The sequence below is a fragment of the Chrysoperla carnea genome, chromosome 3, assembly GCF_905475395.1.
Source record: "Chrysoperla carnea chromosome 3, inChrCarn1.1, whole genome shotgun sequence".
In the NCBI taxonomy this organism is placed as follows: Eukaryota; Metazoa; Arthropoda; class Insecta; order Neuroptera; family Chrysopidae; genus Chrysoperla; species Chrysoperla carnea.
In genome coordinates this window covers 7,156,163-7,175,718 of record NC_058339.1, presented here as the reverse complement: position 1 = coordinate 7,175,718, position 19,556 = coordinate 7,156,163, and the positions used below count along the sequence as shown (strand labels likewise).

Sequence of the window (19,556 nt, the reverse complement as noted above, 5' to 3'; positions counted from 1 at the left end):
CCAAGCATTGGCCATCGTTAAATCTAGGTAATGGTAAAACAGACGCATTGGCCACCGTTTGCTTCTCAAACGTATCTTGTAAATGCCCATAATGCTGTCAAGGAGGTCAACACCACCCATATGCCGATTATATTCTCCTACCACATTGGGTCGCTTTATATTTATGTATTTTGAACTGTGTTTATCCCATCTACGAACATCAGTTTCGGGTTTCTGACCAGCAAAGGTAGACGCCAGGGTGACAACTTTATTGTCCTTCCATGCAACAGTTGAAACATCGATTCCGTTGACATCGGCTACATATTCTTCCGAATAACCTCTTTCCTTTTTCACCATTATCTTTTCAGATAACAGCTTACAATCCGGAATCCTATTCCTTCTAATAGTACCCATACTGAGAATGCCTTCCATGGCTAGATATTCCAATAAACGAAGGGACGTAAAATAATTATCGAAATAAATCCTAAAATTCTGGTGCCTTGGAATCATACGAGCTAATCTGATGACAACGTTAGATGATGCACCTAAGTCTGGCTCTCCATTTAAAACGATATTTTCCTTCCCGGTTTCAATTTCTGTCTTATATGCAAAGCCTGAAACACCACTCAACACATAAACTTTATAGCCCCATTTGTGGGGTTTGTTGGGGTTGTACCTCTTCAACGTGTTCCGTGATTTAGTCGAGCACATTTGCTCGTCCACAGAAAGGTGTTCTTCAATTGGGACTTTGCTATAAGCCTCATTCAAAGATTCCACTAGTGGGCGTATTTTATATATCTGATCATGGTCAGGATGTTCTCTAGGAAGATTCTTATTGTTGTCATTGAAATGCACAGACTGTCGAATTTTTTCAAACTTGTTTAAACTAATGGTCTCCTTTATTAGAGGTGTTCCAAGTACAGGATTCCAGTGATTCGTAACTCTAGGTAACTGTACAAGAGACATTATATATGCCACACCGATGAATTGCCTGATATCTTCCTCTGACACCCGAAAAGTACTATTGGGATCTTTCTGTACAATGTACAAATTAGTCTTTTCAGAAATTTTCTTTATAAGTCCTAGGGAAAATAAATGGAAAAAGAATTGTATTGGTGTGTCCAACTGAAGTAGATCAGAACCTAGGGTCTTTTTTCCTGTGAACATGAGCTGCTGTTCACTCAATTCAATATTCTTTTTTTTCCATTTCAAGTTCAGTTTTGGTAACTTTTCTTTAACGGGTTGTTTCTTGGTGGGTTGCCCTTGGCCACTTATTTCTCGTGACGGAGCATTTTCAATACCAATATCCATTTCTAAATTGTTGGTTTGGTCAATTATTTCTCGTGACGGAGCATTTTCAATACCAATATCCATTTCTAAATTGTTAGTTTGGTCAATTATTTCTTGTGACGGAGAATTTTCAATATTTTCATCAATATCCATCTCTGAAACTATATCCTCAAAATCACTGAAATCTAGTGCAAAGTCGGGGTCTTCCAGACTGTCATCATCGAAATCCAAGTCATCATCACTATCTGCACCCAGAATAGCAGCAATGTCTTTATCACTAATAGAACGCTTATGAGACATTCTGAAACTAATAATAACATCTGTAAATAGTGTATGTAAATTTATAAAAAAAACTACGCTGTTCGTCTAATGTTACGGGCAACAAACTGTAATCGTGTAATAACACTCGTAAAAATATAAAATCTTGTCAGAAATAATACTAAATAATAAAGTTCAAACACTTACCTCTTCAATCAAACAAAAAAAATAACAAAAACACTTGTAAAAATATAAATTTTTATTTATTAAACTCGCAGCCGAAGAGCACTTTTCAAAAATACTGTCCGTTGAAAAAAAAATTAAATTTTGCGACACGTAACGTCATCTAGTCTTGTTTTTTTGATAGTTCAGAATGTTAGCTATAAGATACATTGAATTATTTTCATATAAAATAATAATTATACATTTGGTAGTATTCCAAACGGTATGTTGCCTGTAGTCTACAGTATGATACAGAGGATTAATGTTTACAACATAGAAAATTTGTGGGATTTTGATGAAGAAAAATATAATAATATTGACGAAAAAGTATTAACTAAATGTTTTTTCCATAACAAAAATTGTGCGTTAGTAAATGTTTTGAAAATTCTTCATTCATATGAAGAATAAAAAACAGATTGGATATGTATATGGAAGTAAATATTTAAATATTAGATATATATATATATATATATAATTTTATATAATAAAATTCAATATTAAATATGAATATTTTTTATAGTTATTTATCAAAAGAAATAAAGTAAAATAAAAAAATGTATAAAATATAAATATGAATATTTTTTTTACTCATAACCTCATCCTGGCAGGTTTGTATATTCCTTAAGAGAAGTATTAAATATGATAAAAAAAAAACAGTAATTAATTTTTAAAAAATCTGAAATATTTTAAATTTTACTGATTAATTCTGAAAAAGCATTACTCTCAAAAGTATTTTGCCATATTTAAAACTTCTAAATAATGTACAGGTTCTGCTTAAAAAATCCAAGTTTTTTCACTAGGATTATCTATCTTAATTCAAATGCAAGAAATGACCTGTCCATGATAAGTCCATTGCAAAATCACGCGACAAAAAAATTATTCAAGGTCAAACGTCGCGTAAAAAGGTTTATTTCAAGTATCTCTTAAACTATTAAGTTTATGGCAGTTTTAGCTATTTATATTTAGTTAATTTTATATTAAAAAGGTTCTTTACAAAATATCCGTAAAGGCAATAGTTTTCGAAATATTTAACTGAGTAAGTCGCTTACTCTAACACACGAAAAATAGAAAAAAAATATTTTATAAGTTAAAAATATTTTTTTCATGCAAATATTTCGAGAACTATTGCTTCAACGGATATTTTGTTTAGACTCTTTATTATGTTAAATTAACTCACAAATTTTACAATAGCTAAAAACTGACATAAAATTATTAGTTAAGAGTTTGGAAAATCTATTTCCGAGCCTTCAACCTTGAATAAATTTTTGTTCGCTCATGGTTTTGCAATGAACTTTCCATAGGTAATTTCTTGCAGCCTAATAAAAATAATCCAGGTAAAAAATCTTTACTTGAATTTTTTAAGCAGAATGGCTGTTTTTTCTTTTTTTTCTAGGTTATATGGATTACAGGAATATTTTATAAAATTTTTATTCAAGTTTCATATTTTTTTTTAACTTAGGGTAACTTTCTAAGTCCTGTCTTTAAATGAAATTCGAGAAATATATAGAAAAGTATTTGTTTAATATTCTTAAATAATACTTTTACCGCTAACTAGTTTCAATGTACAAAATGTTCTATTGATAAATGGTAAGTAACCTGGTAATCTAAACGGGTCGACTTCCTGTGCGAATGATTATCACCAGTTGGCAGAATTTATCTGATTAGAATTTGAATATTTTAATTGGCCTTCAAAAATGGTAAGTACAAGTAGTGCTAGTGCCATCTGCAGAACTCTTGACTTCCTAAATAAGCTTATAAAAACGAACGGAAGAGCACTTTACCAAATTTCGATTTGAGAAGATCGAAAACCAAAAATCAATTAGAAATAGAATAATGTATTTATCGCGACTCGTATCGGGTGAAGTTAAATAAAAATTTTTGAATAGTGAGATAAGTTGATAATTAAATGCAACAATAAAGACAGCAAATATTGCTGTCTTTTTGTTGTATTAAATTATCAAATTATCACTTTTTTAAATTTTAATTAAACCCTACCCAGTAATTACTATGATATGCAATAATACACAAGTTACTGGGTTGGGTTTAATAAAAATTTTAAAAAGTGATATGGATAATTTAATACAACGAAAAAGACAGCAGTATTTGTTGTCTTTATCGTTGCATTTAATTATCAAGTTATCTATCTCACTTTTTTAAAATTTTTATTAAACTCCACCGAGTCACGATAAAGACATTCTTCTATTTCTAAGTAATTTTTTGTTTTCGATCTTCTCAGATCGAAATTTGGTGAGACAAATAATATAATGTGCTCTATAATTGGATAAATTTATTAATTGATTTGGTTAATTATCTCGGAAATTAGGTCTCAGATCCAAACTTTATAAATTACTTTTTCGTGCATCTTTATTTAGGAAGTCAAGAATTTTGTAGTGAATTACAGAACACCTTGTATATTAAACTTAGATTGAACAAGTGAAAACAAACAATTGACTGAGTTAATTGTTGAAATACCATGTATAGACAGTGTTGATGAAGCAATCGTTCGTTTTCTGATGTCACGTAAATAAAAAAACATATCCACTTTTAAATAGCTACACACACTGATATTCCCATATTAATGCATGCTATTAAATTTGCACCTAATAAGCGCCTTCGTAGCTAAACAGTGATGTTTACAAAAAAAAATGTTTTAAACAAAAGTTGTTTATTTTTTTATAAAGAACATTTTTTACATTTAAACTTTTGTTCAATCTCTAACGGTTTACAAAAAGAGTCCTACGACCTCACTTTTTACGTCCTGAGTAGGCTATAAAAATTTCATCTTGATATCTCTTTTCGTTTTTGAGTTATCGTGTTGACAGACAGACGGACAGGCAACCGGAAATGGACTAATTAGGTGATTCTATGAACACCTATACCAAATTTTTTTTTCATAGCATCAATTTTTTAGGCGTTGCAAACTTTGGACTGAACTTAATATACTATGTATATTTCATATATACATGGTATAAAATATATGCCCTTTGTAATAAGGAACCATGAAAGTTATAAAGAAGGAGAACGATCGCTATGTACTAAAGCATTAGCGCACCTGTCCCTGAAAATTTGTAGAATTTATAGTTCATTTTCAGCCACCAGCCGCGCTGTCGTCGGTAAGTAGTATATTAGCGCACAACAGCCTACATTTAATGATATAACTTAGCGATCCCAGCGCCTCACTTATTTTTTCAAAATATTGGGGACAATATTTTCTATTGCGATCGTTCTCCTTCTTTATAACCTTCATGTAAGGAACCTTGTTGCTGTTTGACAGTCTATTTTAGTACAAGTCTGTGATACACAACTGTCAAATAACAATGTTCTTTACAAAGAGCATACGTCTATAGAATATGACAAATAATAACTAATTAAATAAACTAATAAATAATTAAACTTTTTATTATTTAATAAATCAAAAATCTAATTCTAAATCAAAGGACTTTAAACTCTTAGTCTAAAATTTATAATAAGATATTTTATTGAAGAAGAATGTACAAATTTTGATCACTCACTTTTTTCAATTCGTATGAATTCGCTTGTGTCTTGTCAAATAACGTTGAAGAGTGAATGTTTTATCACAAGCATTACATGAAAATGGTTGTTTGATCGAATGTTTTTCTTCAACGATGTAACTTTTGATGTTTAATTAAATTACTTTGTTTCGTAAATATTTTGTAACAAATATTACAAGTGCATAATTTTTCACCAGTATGTAATCTCTTATGTTCACTTAAACTATCTGAACGCGTATAACTTTTATCACAGACATCACAAACATATGGCTTTTCTCCGGTATGTAATCGTTGATGTTTAACTAAAGCAGTTTTGAGCGTGAATGTCTTATCACAATCGTTACATGAAAATGGTTTCTCTCCAGTATGATTTCGTTTATGCACAATTAAACTATCTTTACGTGTAAATGTTTTGTTACATGTATCACATGAAAATGGTTTCTCACCAGTATGCATTCTCTTATGTACAAGTAAACTATCATGTCGAGAAAATGTTTTTTCACAATCATTACATGAATATGGCTTTTCTCCCGTATGTACTCGTTTATGCTTAGCTAAATAACTTTTATTTACAAATTTCATATCACAAAGATCACAAAGAAATGGTTTTAAACCAGTATGAACTCGTTTATGTTCATTTAAATTACCATTCGTGGTAAATTCTTTTTCACACAAGTCGCACGAATATGATTTTGTTATTTTACCTTGTTCATTTTTGTTTTCAACATGTATGCGTTTATGATTAACTAAGTTGCCTTTGCATATAAATGATTTGTTGCATAAATCACATGAAAATTGATCTTCTCCATTATACTCTTTCTTATGAGTATTTTCTTCGAAATTTTCTGTTGTTTTAATTGTATTATCATCAGTAACACAATATGAGAGAGAACTTGCTTCAGTATAAATTCGTTCACATGAAGTATTCTCTTCTAATATTTCGTCTTTAATTATCATTTCAGAATGTAAATGTTGTTCTATTATTTCTTCTTCCTTGATAATTAAAGGAATATTCAATTCAAAATTTGAACGGTTAGACATATTTTTTTCAATTAATAAAACTAACCATAAAATTACACGCTGGTTATATCTTTTGAATTTACCATAGACATATAAGGATAGATCGCTGTAGTGGATGTGATATGCGACCACAGAATGTAATACATAGAGAACACGAGGGATCTGCTTGCCAGTCTGTAAGTGGCAGGGCTGCCAGATTGTATAATCGGATACAAAAAGTGTATAATATGGTTATTTTATGTATCCAGTTTGTATAGCAGATTGCCTCGTACAATTGGATACAAAAATAAAAATTCAAACGTCAAGTAAATTTTGTGAGAGTAAAAATACAGATTATTTGAGATAACGAGAGATCGAACATTTCTTTATCGAAATTGGCGCTCTCTGAGTAATATTCGTTTGCATTACAAGTAAACGTAAAAGTGACTTTTTAAACCAGCGCCACTTGCTACTGAAACTGTTTACAGACTATTTTTTTAACAATTTTGTCTCTTTGTGTAATGAGATTTGATTCTGTATAATTTCAGTGACCGAGCGGTATAAAATAAGTTGGCTCTACTGGTAGCCCTGGTAAGTGGATTGTTGAATGAGACAGAAGACTGTCAGTGAGCTCCCCCGCCTTCTTGTCACAATCATATGTATATATATATATATATACTTAATATTTGTACTAATAAGTATAAGTATATGTACTAGACAAGGACACAGAGGAATTTCCTGACAGTCTTCTCATTCGCTTTTCATATTGCATCCTCTTACAGGCTAGCGTTCTCTATCTACACATCTCTGTGTCTCACCACAGTATCATCTCGTGGCTGCCAAGCAAATATACCAACTGTCGTATAATTACATATTACTAGAATTAAATTTAATATTATTTATTTTTACTTTAAATTTAATATATATATATATATATAATAATTTTAAAAAAAACTTTAAAATATAATTTGAGAACATTTTTTCTATTTGGTATTGGCATAAAGATGGCGAACGATCTTACCCACATATACAGAGCTCTAATGTAAACACATAAAGAGATATGTTTACATTATTAGCGTGTAACTCGAAAGTTTACATAAAATCAGTAAAATATAGTAGTGGGAACTCGAAAGTTCGATATCGTGGCTAGGAAATAATTGTAATCTTACTGCAAACTCAAATTATTGTAAATTGAACTATTGTTAATTGAATAAAATGTCTGAAAATTCCAATCTGTCAACGAAAGATTTGAACATTGAATTGCTGCCAAAAGTGGAAATGATTATTAAAGATGAAAAACTAGAAACCGAAGCAGTAGAGAAACCATTTTTATGTGATATATGTGGTAAAACGTTTGCTCGCCAAAGCAGTGTACGGAATCATAAACGAAAACATACCGGAGAAAAACCATTTTTGTGTAAAGTTTGTGATAAAAGTTTTATGTATCCAAATCATTTACTGCAACATAAACGAATGCACACTGGTGAGAGACCTTTTGCATGCGACGTCTGTGGTAAAACATTTGCTCAAAATTGTAATTTAATTGATCATAAACGGATTCATACTGGGGACAAACCATATGCATGTAATTTTTGTGAAAAAAAATTCACGAAACAAGATGCTTTATCCAAACATAAACGCGTTCATACTGGAATAAAACCATATTCATGTGATATCTGTGATAAACGATTTACGCAAAAGATCACTTTAGAAACTCACAAACGAATTCATACCGGACAAAAACCATTTGCTTGTGATGTTTGTTTTAAAAGATTTAAACAGAAAAGTAATTTGGATCAACATGTGAGGAACCACACCGGACATAAACCATATTCTTGTGATGTTTGTAATAAATCGTTTTCCCAACAAATTAGTTTAACTAAACATAAATTAATTCATGAAAAAACTGAACAAATTAGTGAAGTGAAGCAGGAAAATGTTTTTATGGAAAATAAACAAATTAATAATGAAGTGAAACCATTTTCTTGGGATAATATTTGTGGTAAGAAATTTGTACTTCAAAATAGTTTACTTGTAAATAAAGTTGTTCATAATGGAGAAAAATCATTTCCATGCGATATTTGTAATAAACCATTTACAACAAAAAACAATTTAATTAAACACAAACGAATTCATTTGGGAATAAAACCATTTTCATGTAACGTTTGTTTTAAAACATTTACACAAAAGTGCACTTTAGATAATCATTTACGAATTCACACCGGACAGAAACCATATTCTTGTGAAATCTGTAACAAATCATTTATTCAACGAATTAGTTTAATTAAACATAAAAAGAAAGATTGTGAAAAGGAAAAACTAAAACAAACGAAACAAGAAAGTTGTTACGTTGAAGAAAATAACTATGTTGCTGAAAGTTACACCGATGATTACGTTGAAGAAGATTACAGCGAAGAAGAACCTACGATTGAAGTGGAACCTTCAATTGAAATGGAACCTACGATTGAAGTAGAACCTACAATTGAAGTGGCGGCAAATACAACAGGAAACTATAATGATGTTAAATTAGAAGAAATGAAGCCAGAAATTGTTTTCGAAGAACAAAAACAAATTTATTCTGAAGAAAAACCTACAGAAGTAAACGAAAAACCTCAACAAGAAACTATTTTCGTTGAACCTAAACCAATTAAGGAAAAACCATTTCCTTGTGATATTTGTGGTAAAAAATTTAGTCTTCTAGGTGGTTTACTTGTACATAAAAGACTTCATACGGATGCAAAACGTTTTTCATGTGATTATTGTGAAAAAACCTTTACCCAACAAACTAGTTTGATCAATCATCAACGAAAACATACGGGAGAGAAACCATTTTTATGTGATATTTGTGGTGAGAGTTTTTCTCATCAAATTAATCATTTTAATCATAAACAAAAACATTTTGAAGAAATTCCATTTGCGAATGATAAAACATCCACGGATCAAAAAAGTTACCGTCATGCCAAACAAATTTATGCCGATAAAAAATATTTTCCTTGTGATGTTTGTGATAAAGTGTTTACTCAACAAAGCAAGTTAACCAGACATTCGCGAGTCCATACGAAAATTTTTTCGTGTACTTTTTGTAGTAAAACATTCACCCGTCATAGCAGTTTAGTTTATCATAAACGAATTCATTCTCCAGAAATTCTTTCTTGTGATATGTGTGATAAAACATTTACTCGGGAAAGTAATCTCCGAGTACATAAAAGAATGCATACTGGAGAAAAACCTTTTGCTTGTGATGAATGTGATAAAGTATTTACTCATCAAAGTAGTTTTGTTTATCATAAACGAAAACATCTTGGAGAAAAACCTTTTTCATGCGATGTTTGTAATAAAACATTTATGTACGCTAATCATTTAGATCAGCATAAGCGAAGTCACACGGGGGAACGACCATTTTCATGTGATATTTGTAATAAAACTTTTATAGCGAAAAGCGAAGTAGTTACACATAAACGGATTCATACTGGTGAAAGACCATTTGGATGTGATTTTTGTGATAAAAAATTTACCATAAAAGATAATTTAACTAAACATCGACGAATTCATACTGGAGAAAAACCATTTAGCTGTGATTGTTGTGATAAAACATTTACGCAGAAAATCACTTTAGAGAATCACAAACGAATTCATACCGGAGAAAAACCATTTGAATGTGATATTTGTGGTGAAAAATATATTCAGCGAATTCATTTAACTAAACATAAATTGATTCATACCGGGGAAATAGAAAGTAAGAAACGTGGTCGTAAACGAACTAATGGAGAAAAATTAACCAAACAATTTTTATGTGATTTATGTAAAAAAAGATTTACTTCTGAAAAACATTTAGCTAGACATAAACAAATTGAAGCAAAAAAATTAACTTAATTTTATATCGTATAAGGTCGATTTATACAAAATTCGATCACTTTTATATAATAATAATAATCAGATGTTCATCTTGGAACATCCTTTATTATTATTATAAAAAAAGATAGAATTTTACTTATTTTGTATAAAAACTTAAATAAGAAAAGAAGAATCTCTGTTAATTTGTTTTATGAAAATGTACAATATGATTTTTCATGAAAATTTAAAACTTTTTTTTTGTTATAAATAAATAAAAATTCTTATATATTTTAAATTTTGTTTATTTTTTTTAGTTTTCTATCCTATTTTTTCTTTCAGAAGAAAATTATCAATCAATTAATTATTTAGTAAAGGTAAGTATTAAGATAATTATATGGTAAGTAATAAGCTGGCTGGCTGTGTGGGAATAGCACTTGCGTAGGAAATCAAAGAACGTTGGTTCGTATACTGGTGTGGGTAACATTTTTACTTTTAAATTAAATGAAATTTTTTCTTATGTTAAAAATTTTCCACTCTTTTTATAGTTTCAATTATCTTTACACCCCGCCCTCTAGCTAGCTATAAATAACGTCAGTCATATATATGTCATTAATCACTATTCTGTCAGGGGGTGGGAATTTAAATAATCATAAATAACCTCAGTTAGACATATGTCATAAATCACTATTCTGTCTATCGCACTCTTTAAAATCATGTTCTCCTGTTACAAAATAGGTACAAAAATGACTTGGTATGCTCAAATTTAAAACTCCTTAATAGGAGAACATGATGTCATATAGTATATCTCACTCATATTCTCCTATTACAAAATATTAAAATTTTTATTAATTAAAAAATATAAAATTAAAAAAATCGCTCGTTAAGACTAAAATTTGAAATTTTGTAACAGGAGAACATGTTATATATTTTATCCCCCTACATAACATATTCGCCTATTACAAAATATTAGAAAATTACTTATTTTGCTTGCTTTTTTCTTGTACATGCTAAAATTTATTCTTGTTAAATGAAATTTTATGAGATTTTGTAATAGGAGAATATGTTATTTCACAAAATAAAAAAATAATTATGTTAGTCCCACTTTCCTACTTATGTCATAAATCACTCTTCTGTCAGGGGGTGGGAATTAAAATAACATAAAATACACCTCGCTTTCTTACTTACTTGTCGCTTTTGGTTCTCATAACAATTAACTAAAAAAATGACATTATCTCGGCATAATAATTTATTAAAAATTAATCGGGAAAAAGCTAGATACGAACCAAGGTACTCTGTAATCAAGGCCTAGTGGGCTAGCCACTACTCCACCTTTGACATGTTGAACTAATCAATAACGTAATATAAATACCTTTTAGAGCTTGAGGTTTTAGGGCAGAAATTTTGTGTGTTTATTGGCCGAAAATTACTTCAATTTTCTAATATTTGTATTAGGAGAACATCATGATAGGTAAGTACACTTAGATTTACAGCAAAAGATTTACATTTTCTTTTTTATTTGCACATAAAGTGCAAATAATTCGTTCGCTATCTAAACAACACAAACGAACAAATAGTGAAAAGTTTTTTTATACTGATTAAAGAAAAGGGTTTTTAGGATGAATTAAAAATAATAATAATATGAAATAAAATGAATAAATTTATTTCGTTAATAATAAATAAATCAAATATATAATATAAATCAATATATATATAATGTTTATAACGGCTAATTAGCGATAAGTGACACCAAAGCCGAAATTAATGTTAGTTCAACAATTTTACCACAGTAGAAATTATTGTAGTTCCTTATATATGTCATAGACAGCACTACATAGACATTTTAGTTCAACCGGTTTACCATAGATGACACCACTGTCGTCATTAATTTTTAGTTCAACCGGCTTATCATAGATGGCACTACAACCGACATTAATTTTAGTTCGATCGATTTACCATAGATGGCACCACCGCCGACATTAATTTTTAGTTCAACTGGCTTAACATAGATGGCGCTACCGCCGAATTTTTAGTTCCGCCGGCTTACCACAGATGGCACTGCCGTCGAAATTAATTAATAATTCAATCTATTTACCATAGATGACACCGCCATCGAAATTAATAGTTAGTTAGTTCAATATATTTATCACAGATGACACTCAGATGCACTTAAATAAAGTTTTTGACTGAAATGATTTTTAAATATTTTATTTTTTTATGTTTTATTTTTTTAAGTATATAATGATGACTGAAGTAAATTGGGGGAAAAGGGCTGAAGGATAGCGTGGTGGATTTATCTTTAAACTTAAAGTTACCATTGTCTAGGTAAATAAGGTCAAAGTAGGTAAAGGCTAAAAATGAAAACTAAAAAGATTATTTCTAACATTATTAGTTTAAGATTTATTGGTATTTACAAATTAGTTTTTTTTCAAACATTTATTTACAAAATTATTAGCTTCATCTTGCAATTAAATTGGTCAATGAACCACTGTCCCGGCCAGTGAACCGAAGCCAGCAGACAATTCTACGAGACAAATTTATTACCTTTCCGTGTATATACGAAATTTATTATTGAAAATAATAGATTTTTACACAAGCATCAAGGGAGTTCCATTTGCGAACTGCCTTCCAGTTACTCCTGAAAGAGGATATTCTGAAAAAGGCCAATCTTAGATGGAGGGAAGAACGTACTTGTGGTCCTACAAAACAGATATGGTCTGAGTACAATCGCAGGCGTTCCGAAGTTCTCATATCACTTCCAAGGGCCTCTGTTCGCAAAGTTGTTGCAGCTATCACAGGACACTGGCTCGGCGGCAAGCATGCTGAACGCTTAGGCCTGGCAGTGTATCACGACTACTGCAGGAGCTGTCACAGTGATGACGAGGAGAAGACAATGTCTTATCTCTGTCACTGCCCAGCTCTTGCCATGAGGAGATGGACTTACTTGAGCCAGCCTCTCTTTGACGACCTCTCCGACCTAAAGTCAGTCGACGTCAAAGCCCTCCTGCTGTTCTTAAACAGCTCCAAATGGTTCATGGAGTAGTGACCGGGGATGGGCCAACCCATTTACGGTATCACAACTTACCCTATGGTCTAAGCGTGTCCCACCCCAGGACAGCCACTCCAACCTAACCTGTATCGTTTTACTCAACCTTAACCGCGTTTCTTTTTTTCTTTTTCCCCGGTATGTATTAATTTATGTTTAGTTAAACTAATTCGTTGAATAAATTTTTCATCACAAATATCACAAGCAAATGGTTTTTGTCCGGTATGTGTTCGTTTGTGATTTTCTAAAGTACTTTTTTGTGTAAATGACTTATCACAAAAATCACATGCAAACGGTTTTACTCCAGTATGAATTCGTCGATGTTTAGTTAAATTATTTTTAATAGTGAATCGTTTATCACAAAAATCACACGGAAATGGTCTATCTCCAGTATGAATCCTTTTATGTGTAACTATATCACTTTTCGCTGCAAATGTTTTATTACAAATATCACATGAAAATGGTCGTTCCCCCGTGTGACTTCGCTTATGTTGATCTAAATGATTAGCGTACATAAATGTTTTATTACAAACATCGCATGAAAAAGGTTTTTCTCCAAGATGTTTTCGTTTATGATAAACAAAACTACTTTGATGAGTAAATACTTTATCACATTCATCACAGGCAAAAGGTTTTTCTCCAGTATGCATTCTTTTATGTACTCGTAGATTACTTTCCCGAGTAAATGTTTTATCACACATATCACAAGAAAGAATTTCTGGAGAATGAATTCGTTTATGATAAACTAAACTGCTATGACGGGTGAATGTTTTACTACAAAAAGTACACGAAAAAATTTTCGTATGGACTCGTGAATGTCTGGTTAACTTACTTTGTTGAGTAAACACTTTATCACAAGCATCACAAGGGAAATATTTTTTACCGGTATAAATTTGTTTGCCATTGTAGAAAGAATTTTGATTCATAAATGTTTTATCATTATCAAATTCAATTTCTTCAAAATGTCTTTGTTTATGATTAAAATGATTAATTTGATACGCAAAACTTTCACCACAAATGTCGCATAAAAATGGTTTCTCTCCCGTATGTTTTCGTTGATGATTAATCAAACTGGTTTGTTGGGTAAAGGTTTTTTCACAATAATCACATGAAAAACGTTTTGCATCCGTATGAAGTCTTTTATGTACAAGTAAACCACCTAGAAGACTAAATTTTTTACCACAAATATCACAAGGAAATGGTTTTTCCTTAATTGGTTTAGGTTCAACGAAAATAGTTTCTTGTTGAGGTTTTTCGTTTACTTCTGTAGGTTTTTCTTCAGAATAAATTTGTTTTTGTTCTTCGAAAACAATTTCTGGCTTCATTTCTTCTAATTTAACATCATTATAGTTTCCTGTTGTATTTCCAGCCACTTCAATTGTAGGTTCTACTTCAATCGTAGGTTCCATTTCAATTGAAGGTTCCACTTCAGTTGTAGGTTCTTCTTCGCTGTAATCTTCTTCAACGTAATCATCGGTGAAACTTTCAGCAACATAATTACTTTCTTCAACGTAACAACTTTCTTGTTTCGTTTGTTTTAGTTTTTCCTTTTCACAATCTTTCTTTTTATGTTTAATTAAACTAATTCGTTGAATAAATGATTTATTACAGATTTCACAAGAATATGGTTTCTGTCCGGTGTGAATTCGTAAATGATTATCTAAAGTGCACTTTTGTGTAAATGTTTTAAAACAAACGTTACATGAAAATGGTTTTATTCCCAAATGAATTCGTTTGTGTTTAATTAAATTGTTTTTTGTTGTAAATGGTTTATTACAAATATCACATGGAAATGATTTTTCGCCATTATGAATAACTTTATTTACAAGTAAACTATTTTGAAGTACAAATTTCTTACCACAAATATTATCCCAAGAAAATGGTTTCACTTCATTATTAATTTGTTTATTTTCCATAAAAACATTTTCCTGCTTCACTTCACTAATTTGTTCAGTTTTTTCATGAATTAATTTATGTTTTGTTAAACTAATTTGTTGGGAAAACGATTTATTACAAATATCACAAGAATATGGTTTCTGTCCGGTGTGAGTTCGCATATGTAACTCTAAAGTGCACTTCTGTTTAAACGTTTTGAAACACAAATCACATGAATATTTTTTTGCTTCAATTTGTTTATGTCTAGCTAAATGTTTTTCTGAAGTAAATCTTTTTTTACATAAATCACATGAAAATTGTTTGATTAATTTTTCTCCATTAGTTCGTTTACGACCACGTTTCCTTTTTTCACGTTCCCCGGTATGAATCAATTTATGTTTCGTTAAACTAATACTTTGAATAAATTTTTCACCACACACATCACAAGCAAATGGTTTTTGTCCGGTATGAATACGTTTGTGAGTTTCTAAAGTACTTTTTTGCGTAAATCGTTTATCACAGATATCACATGAATATGGTTTTATTCCCGTATGAATACGTTTGTGTTTAGTTAAATTATTTTGTATCGTAAACCTTTTTTCACAAAAATTACATGCATATGGTTTGTCCCCAGTATGAATTCGTTTATGATCAATTAAACTGCAATTTTGAGCAAATGTTTTACCACAGACGTCGCATGCAAAAGGTCTCTCACCAGTGTGCATTCGTTTATGTTGAAGTAAATGATTTGGGTACATAAAACTTTTATCACAAACTTTACACAAAAATGGTTTTTCTCCGGTATGTTTTCGTTTATGATTCCGTACACTACTTTGGCGAGCAAACGTTTTACCACATATATCACATAAAAATGGTTTTTCTATTGCTCCGGTTTCTATTATTTCATCTTTGACTATCATTTCTGTTTTTAATGGTAATTCATTGTTCCCATCTTTGGATGACGAGTTATTTTTCGCATCAACAAATGAATTTCTTGACATTTTGTTGTGTTTAATTTACAAAAATTTCGAATTATTTTGTTTTTGACAGAAAAATATTTATTAGTTGTCAATTTTCGCTTGAGGCTAGATGGAGTGAATCGAAGTTTTATTCTTAGACCATTAAGTACATGGACTGAGCGTCAACAGACATCAACAGTGTGACTGTGCCCATAGATAAAAGATTTAGTTGAGTGTGCCAATATCGGAGGTAAATGCTTGGGTCAAATTTATCATGGCAGCGGTGTGAAAATATCAAAACAAAATATTGCTGTCATACTTGTCATTGTAGATTCGTAAAAACAAATGTCAAGTGATAAAAAGCGAAAAAGTTCTGTGAAATCATGATATTTTATGTAAAATATTTTGTGATATGAAAATTGGACATTCAATTTATGTTTTTTGGTATGGACCGATATTGAAAAAATATACCGATACAAATATTGTGCTGGAAATACAAGAGCGTTAGTGTGGAAATATTAACGGCTTTTCTTTTAAATTAGTTGTTTGTAAACAGTATGAAGTTAAACTGAGCACATCCTCCTCACTTTCGTCTTGATTTTTTCCACATTTAATCACATGACCTGCTTTTAATAGTATTTCACCTTCAGTAAAATTACGATTACTCGGTTTTGTTTGTCCCCAACAACAAATTTCATTAATATTAATCATTCTCTTCTTGAAAAAATACCCAAAGGGTATCAATGGCTATGTTATTTTTAAAATTTGTCACTTTATGTCAGCCATGTTGTTTTAGCCCTGCCCATATGTCAGATTCCAATTGTGTAATAGAACTTGAATTGAATGGAGTGAACGGTCACACAACTACTCTAGTAAAATTTATTAGAACGAGTCCCTTTCAAATTTTCAAAACGTTTTTAAACGTGTTGAATGGTTTTGACTTTTGATTCAAAAGCGTTTTGAAATATAGAAATTATAGAATGATCTTTGACTAATAAAAAAAGTATTGACAATTTTTAACAAAAATGAGTGTAAATAAAAAAATGCATCCAAGAAATATATTCAAAACACCTCCATCATTTAGTGAATTAGGACATAAATATTTAGAATTTAATAAATATTTAAAAATTGTAAGTAACTCTTGTCTGCTTAACGTTTTCAGAAAATTTATTCGAAAAACAAATTTTTTTTGATTGATTCCTGTTTATTATTAGGGACTAGATGGGAAATTATCATTAAATTTTAATGATGTTGAAGCATTACGCGCTCTATCGAAGGTATTATTGTTGCACTATTTTGGTATTAATATTGAAATTCCAAAGAATACTTTAGTGCCCACAATTCCATTACGTTTAAATTATATATTATGGTTACAAGATTTGGCGAATTTTCTTCAAATACCAGCAGATGAAAATGTGACGCTAATTGACGTAGGTAATTTTTTTAGTTTATTTAATATTTATAATTTGATTATTTAAGCGGACCCCATTTGAGTAATTACCAGAAGATAGGACGATATTCAAATCTTGGCGTATTAACGACAAATTTCTGTATAATTCCTTATAATAGGTTAGGTTAGAGTGGCTGACCTGGGGTGGGACACGCTTAGACCATAGGGTCAGTTGTGATACCGTCATTCGGTTGGCCCATCCACGGCCACTACTCCATGAACCATTTGTAGCTGTTTAAGAACAGCAGGAGGGCTTTGACGTCGACTGACTTTAGGTCGGAGAGGTCGTCAAAGAGAGCCTGGCTCAAGTAAGTCCATCTCCTCATGACAAGAGCTGGGCAGTGACAGAGAAGATGAGACATTGTCTCCTCCTCGTCACCAATGTGACAGCTCCTGCAGTAGTCGTGATACACTGCCAGGCCTAATTTCTTTAGCATTGAATTATTTTAGAAATAAAGTAAATAAATATATTTTGTATAGGAGCAGGTGCAACTTGCGTTTATGGTTTATTGGCAGCGAAATTAAGAAAATGGAAAGTACTGGCACTTGAATCGAATACTGAAAGTTACTTGGTGGCTAAACGGAATGTAGAAACAAATTCACTGGCAAATTATATTGAAGGTAATTTTTAAAAACACTTGACTAATTTTTGAATGCATCTTATTCGCAGAGTGTGGATGAAATTAACGTATTAATTGATTAAAAAAGGGTTTTGAAAAATTGTTTCACTATTATTATCCACTTCCAAGTCATCATAGGACGAAAAGGGTGCTTTATCTCTCCTAGCACTCTATTCAAAGCCTCCAGCGCACATTATGAATTTATGAGCCGTCTTTTATCATTTTTGTGTGGGCTCTTGCACCCTATAATATAGGTTCTGGAATAAACACTTTTTTAAATCTATAATTTTATTTCAGTGAAAAACAATGGTAACGATGAGAAGAATATATTAATTGGATCATTACATTCAATGGAAAATTATACATTTACAATGTGTAATCCACCATTTTTTAAAGAAAATGACGAATCTAATGAAAAAACACCGAAAATAAAAGCACAGCCTCCAAAAAATGCATTTACAGGCACGTTAAATGAATTAACGTATCCTGGTGGAGAAGTAGCTTTCGTAGAGAAATTAATTGCTGAAAGTCAAATTTTGAAAGAACAAGTTATGTAAGTACTTTACAGCTCGCTTATACAATTCACTTCTCCTATCCTATTCTATTATTGTATTTTATTTTATTCAGGATATATACCACCATGATCGGACATAAAAAGAACTTAAAAATTCTACGAGAAAAATTGAAATCATTAAATATACCAAGTTATATCCAGACAGAATTTTGCCAAGGAAATACAACTCGTTGGGCTCTAGCTTGGACATTTAAAAATATAAATTTACAGGAATTTCATCAAACCACAGAAACAGAAATTAATAAAAGGACAAATCATACAAAAATACAGAGTTTTTCACATTGTTTTGAAAATATTTCTTGTATTCAAGATTTACTGCATCAACTAGAAAGAGTTTTGAAAGAGATGAAAGTAAGTAATCGTTTGTAAAATATATACAATATACAGAATGTTTCAGGAGTGACGGACGCCCTTATAGGGAATATTAATTCATTAGCTTGGCTAACATCGATTTCAAAAATAACAATAAGTTTTTCTTTTGAAGTCGGTTTTCTTTTTGTTAATAGTTTTTTTTATTGCCTCGAGGGTTAAAAAATTAATTTATTTACAGACAATATATGAAATAACATATACAAATGAAAATTTAACTGAAATAAAAGTACAGGCGATTGAAAACACATGGCAGAATGCTAGAAGAAAACGTCGAGAATTAGCAAGAAAAGAACAAATTTTAAATCAAAATATAGAAACTACATTAAAGCTGATAAATAATTATATCGAAACTGATTACATCGAACAAATTCGAAATATAATTAATCGATTCGAATTAAAAATTGAAGAACGAACACCGGAATTAAATACAAACACGATGGAATTAAAAGATATTTTAAATAAAATTCATGAAATTCAATTGAATATTATGAAAAATTTAACAGAAATTCATTTGAATTTATCAGAAATTGATATAAAAGATCAATCATTTGTTAATCAATTATTACATT

General features: G+C 30.5%; 5 protein-coding genes across 5 annotated transcripts; 2 read left to right on the top strand and 3 right to left on the bottom strand.

The window, feature by feature from the left end:
• Positions 1-5,288: 5,288 nt before the first annotated feature.
• LOC123295091 (zinc finger protein 525-like) lies at positions 5,289-6,218 on the bottom strand. The gene has a single exon (XM_044876306.1). It carries the CDS (start codon positions 6,216-6,218, stop codon positions 5,370-5,372), a length of 849 nt encoding a protein of 282 aa, XP_044732241.1. The 3' UTR covers positions 5,289-5,369.
• Positions 6,219-7,391: 1,173 nt separating this feature from the next.
• On the top strand, positions 7,392-10,133 carry LOC123295089 (zinc finger protein 271-like). Its single transcript, XM_044876304.1, has 2 exons — positions 7,392-8,343; positions 8,392-10,133. Exons 1-2 carry the CDS (start codon positions 7,476-7,478, stop codon positions 10,131-10,133), a joined length of 2,610 nt encoding a protein of 869 aa, XP_044732239.1. The 5' UTR covers positions 7,392-7,475.
• A 3,031-nt stretch (positions 10,134-13,164) lies between these two features.
• On the bottom strand, positions 13,165-14,841 carry LOC123294843 (oocyte zinc finger protein XlCOF6.1-like). Its single transcript, XM_044876016.1, has one exon. It carries the CDS (start codon positions 14,544-14,546, stop codon positions 13,245-13,247), a length of 1,302 nt encoding a protein of 433 aa, XP_044731951.1. The 5' UTR covers positions 14,547-14,841; the 3' UTR covers positions 13,165-13,244.
• Positions 14,842-14,955: 114 nt separating this feature from the next.
• LOC123295084 (zinc finger protein 678-like) lies at positions 14,956-16,013 on the bottom strand. The gene is made up of 3 exons (XM_044876300.1): positions 15,866-16,013; positions 15,027-15,787; positions 14,956-14,970 (listed from the first exon to the last, which is right to left on the bottom strand). Exons 1-3 carry the CDS (start codon positions 16,011-16,013, stop codon positions 14,956-14,958), a joined length of 924 nt encoding a protein of 307 aa, XP_044732235.1.
• A 974-nt stretch (positions 16,014-16,987) lies between these two features.
• Positions 16,988-19,447, top strand: LOC123295083 (U6 small nuclear RNA (adenine-(43)-N(6))-methyltransferase; the record flags this gene model as incomplete). The annotated part of the gene is made up of 6 exons (XM_044876299.1): positions 16,988-17,101; positions 17,186-17,405; positions 17,902-18,042; positions 18,339-18,594; positions 18,669-18,966; positions 19,166-19,447. Coding segments are annotated over exons 1-6 (1,302 nt in total), but the record flags the coding sequence as incomplete, so codon positions are not given.
• Between the last annotated feature and the right edge of the window lie 109 nt (positions 19,448-19,556).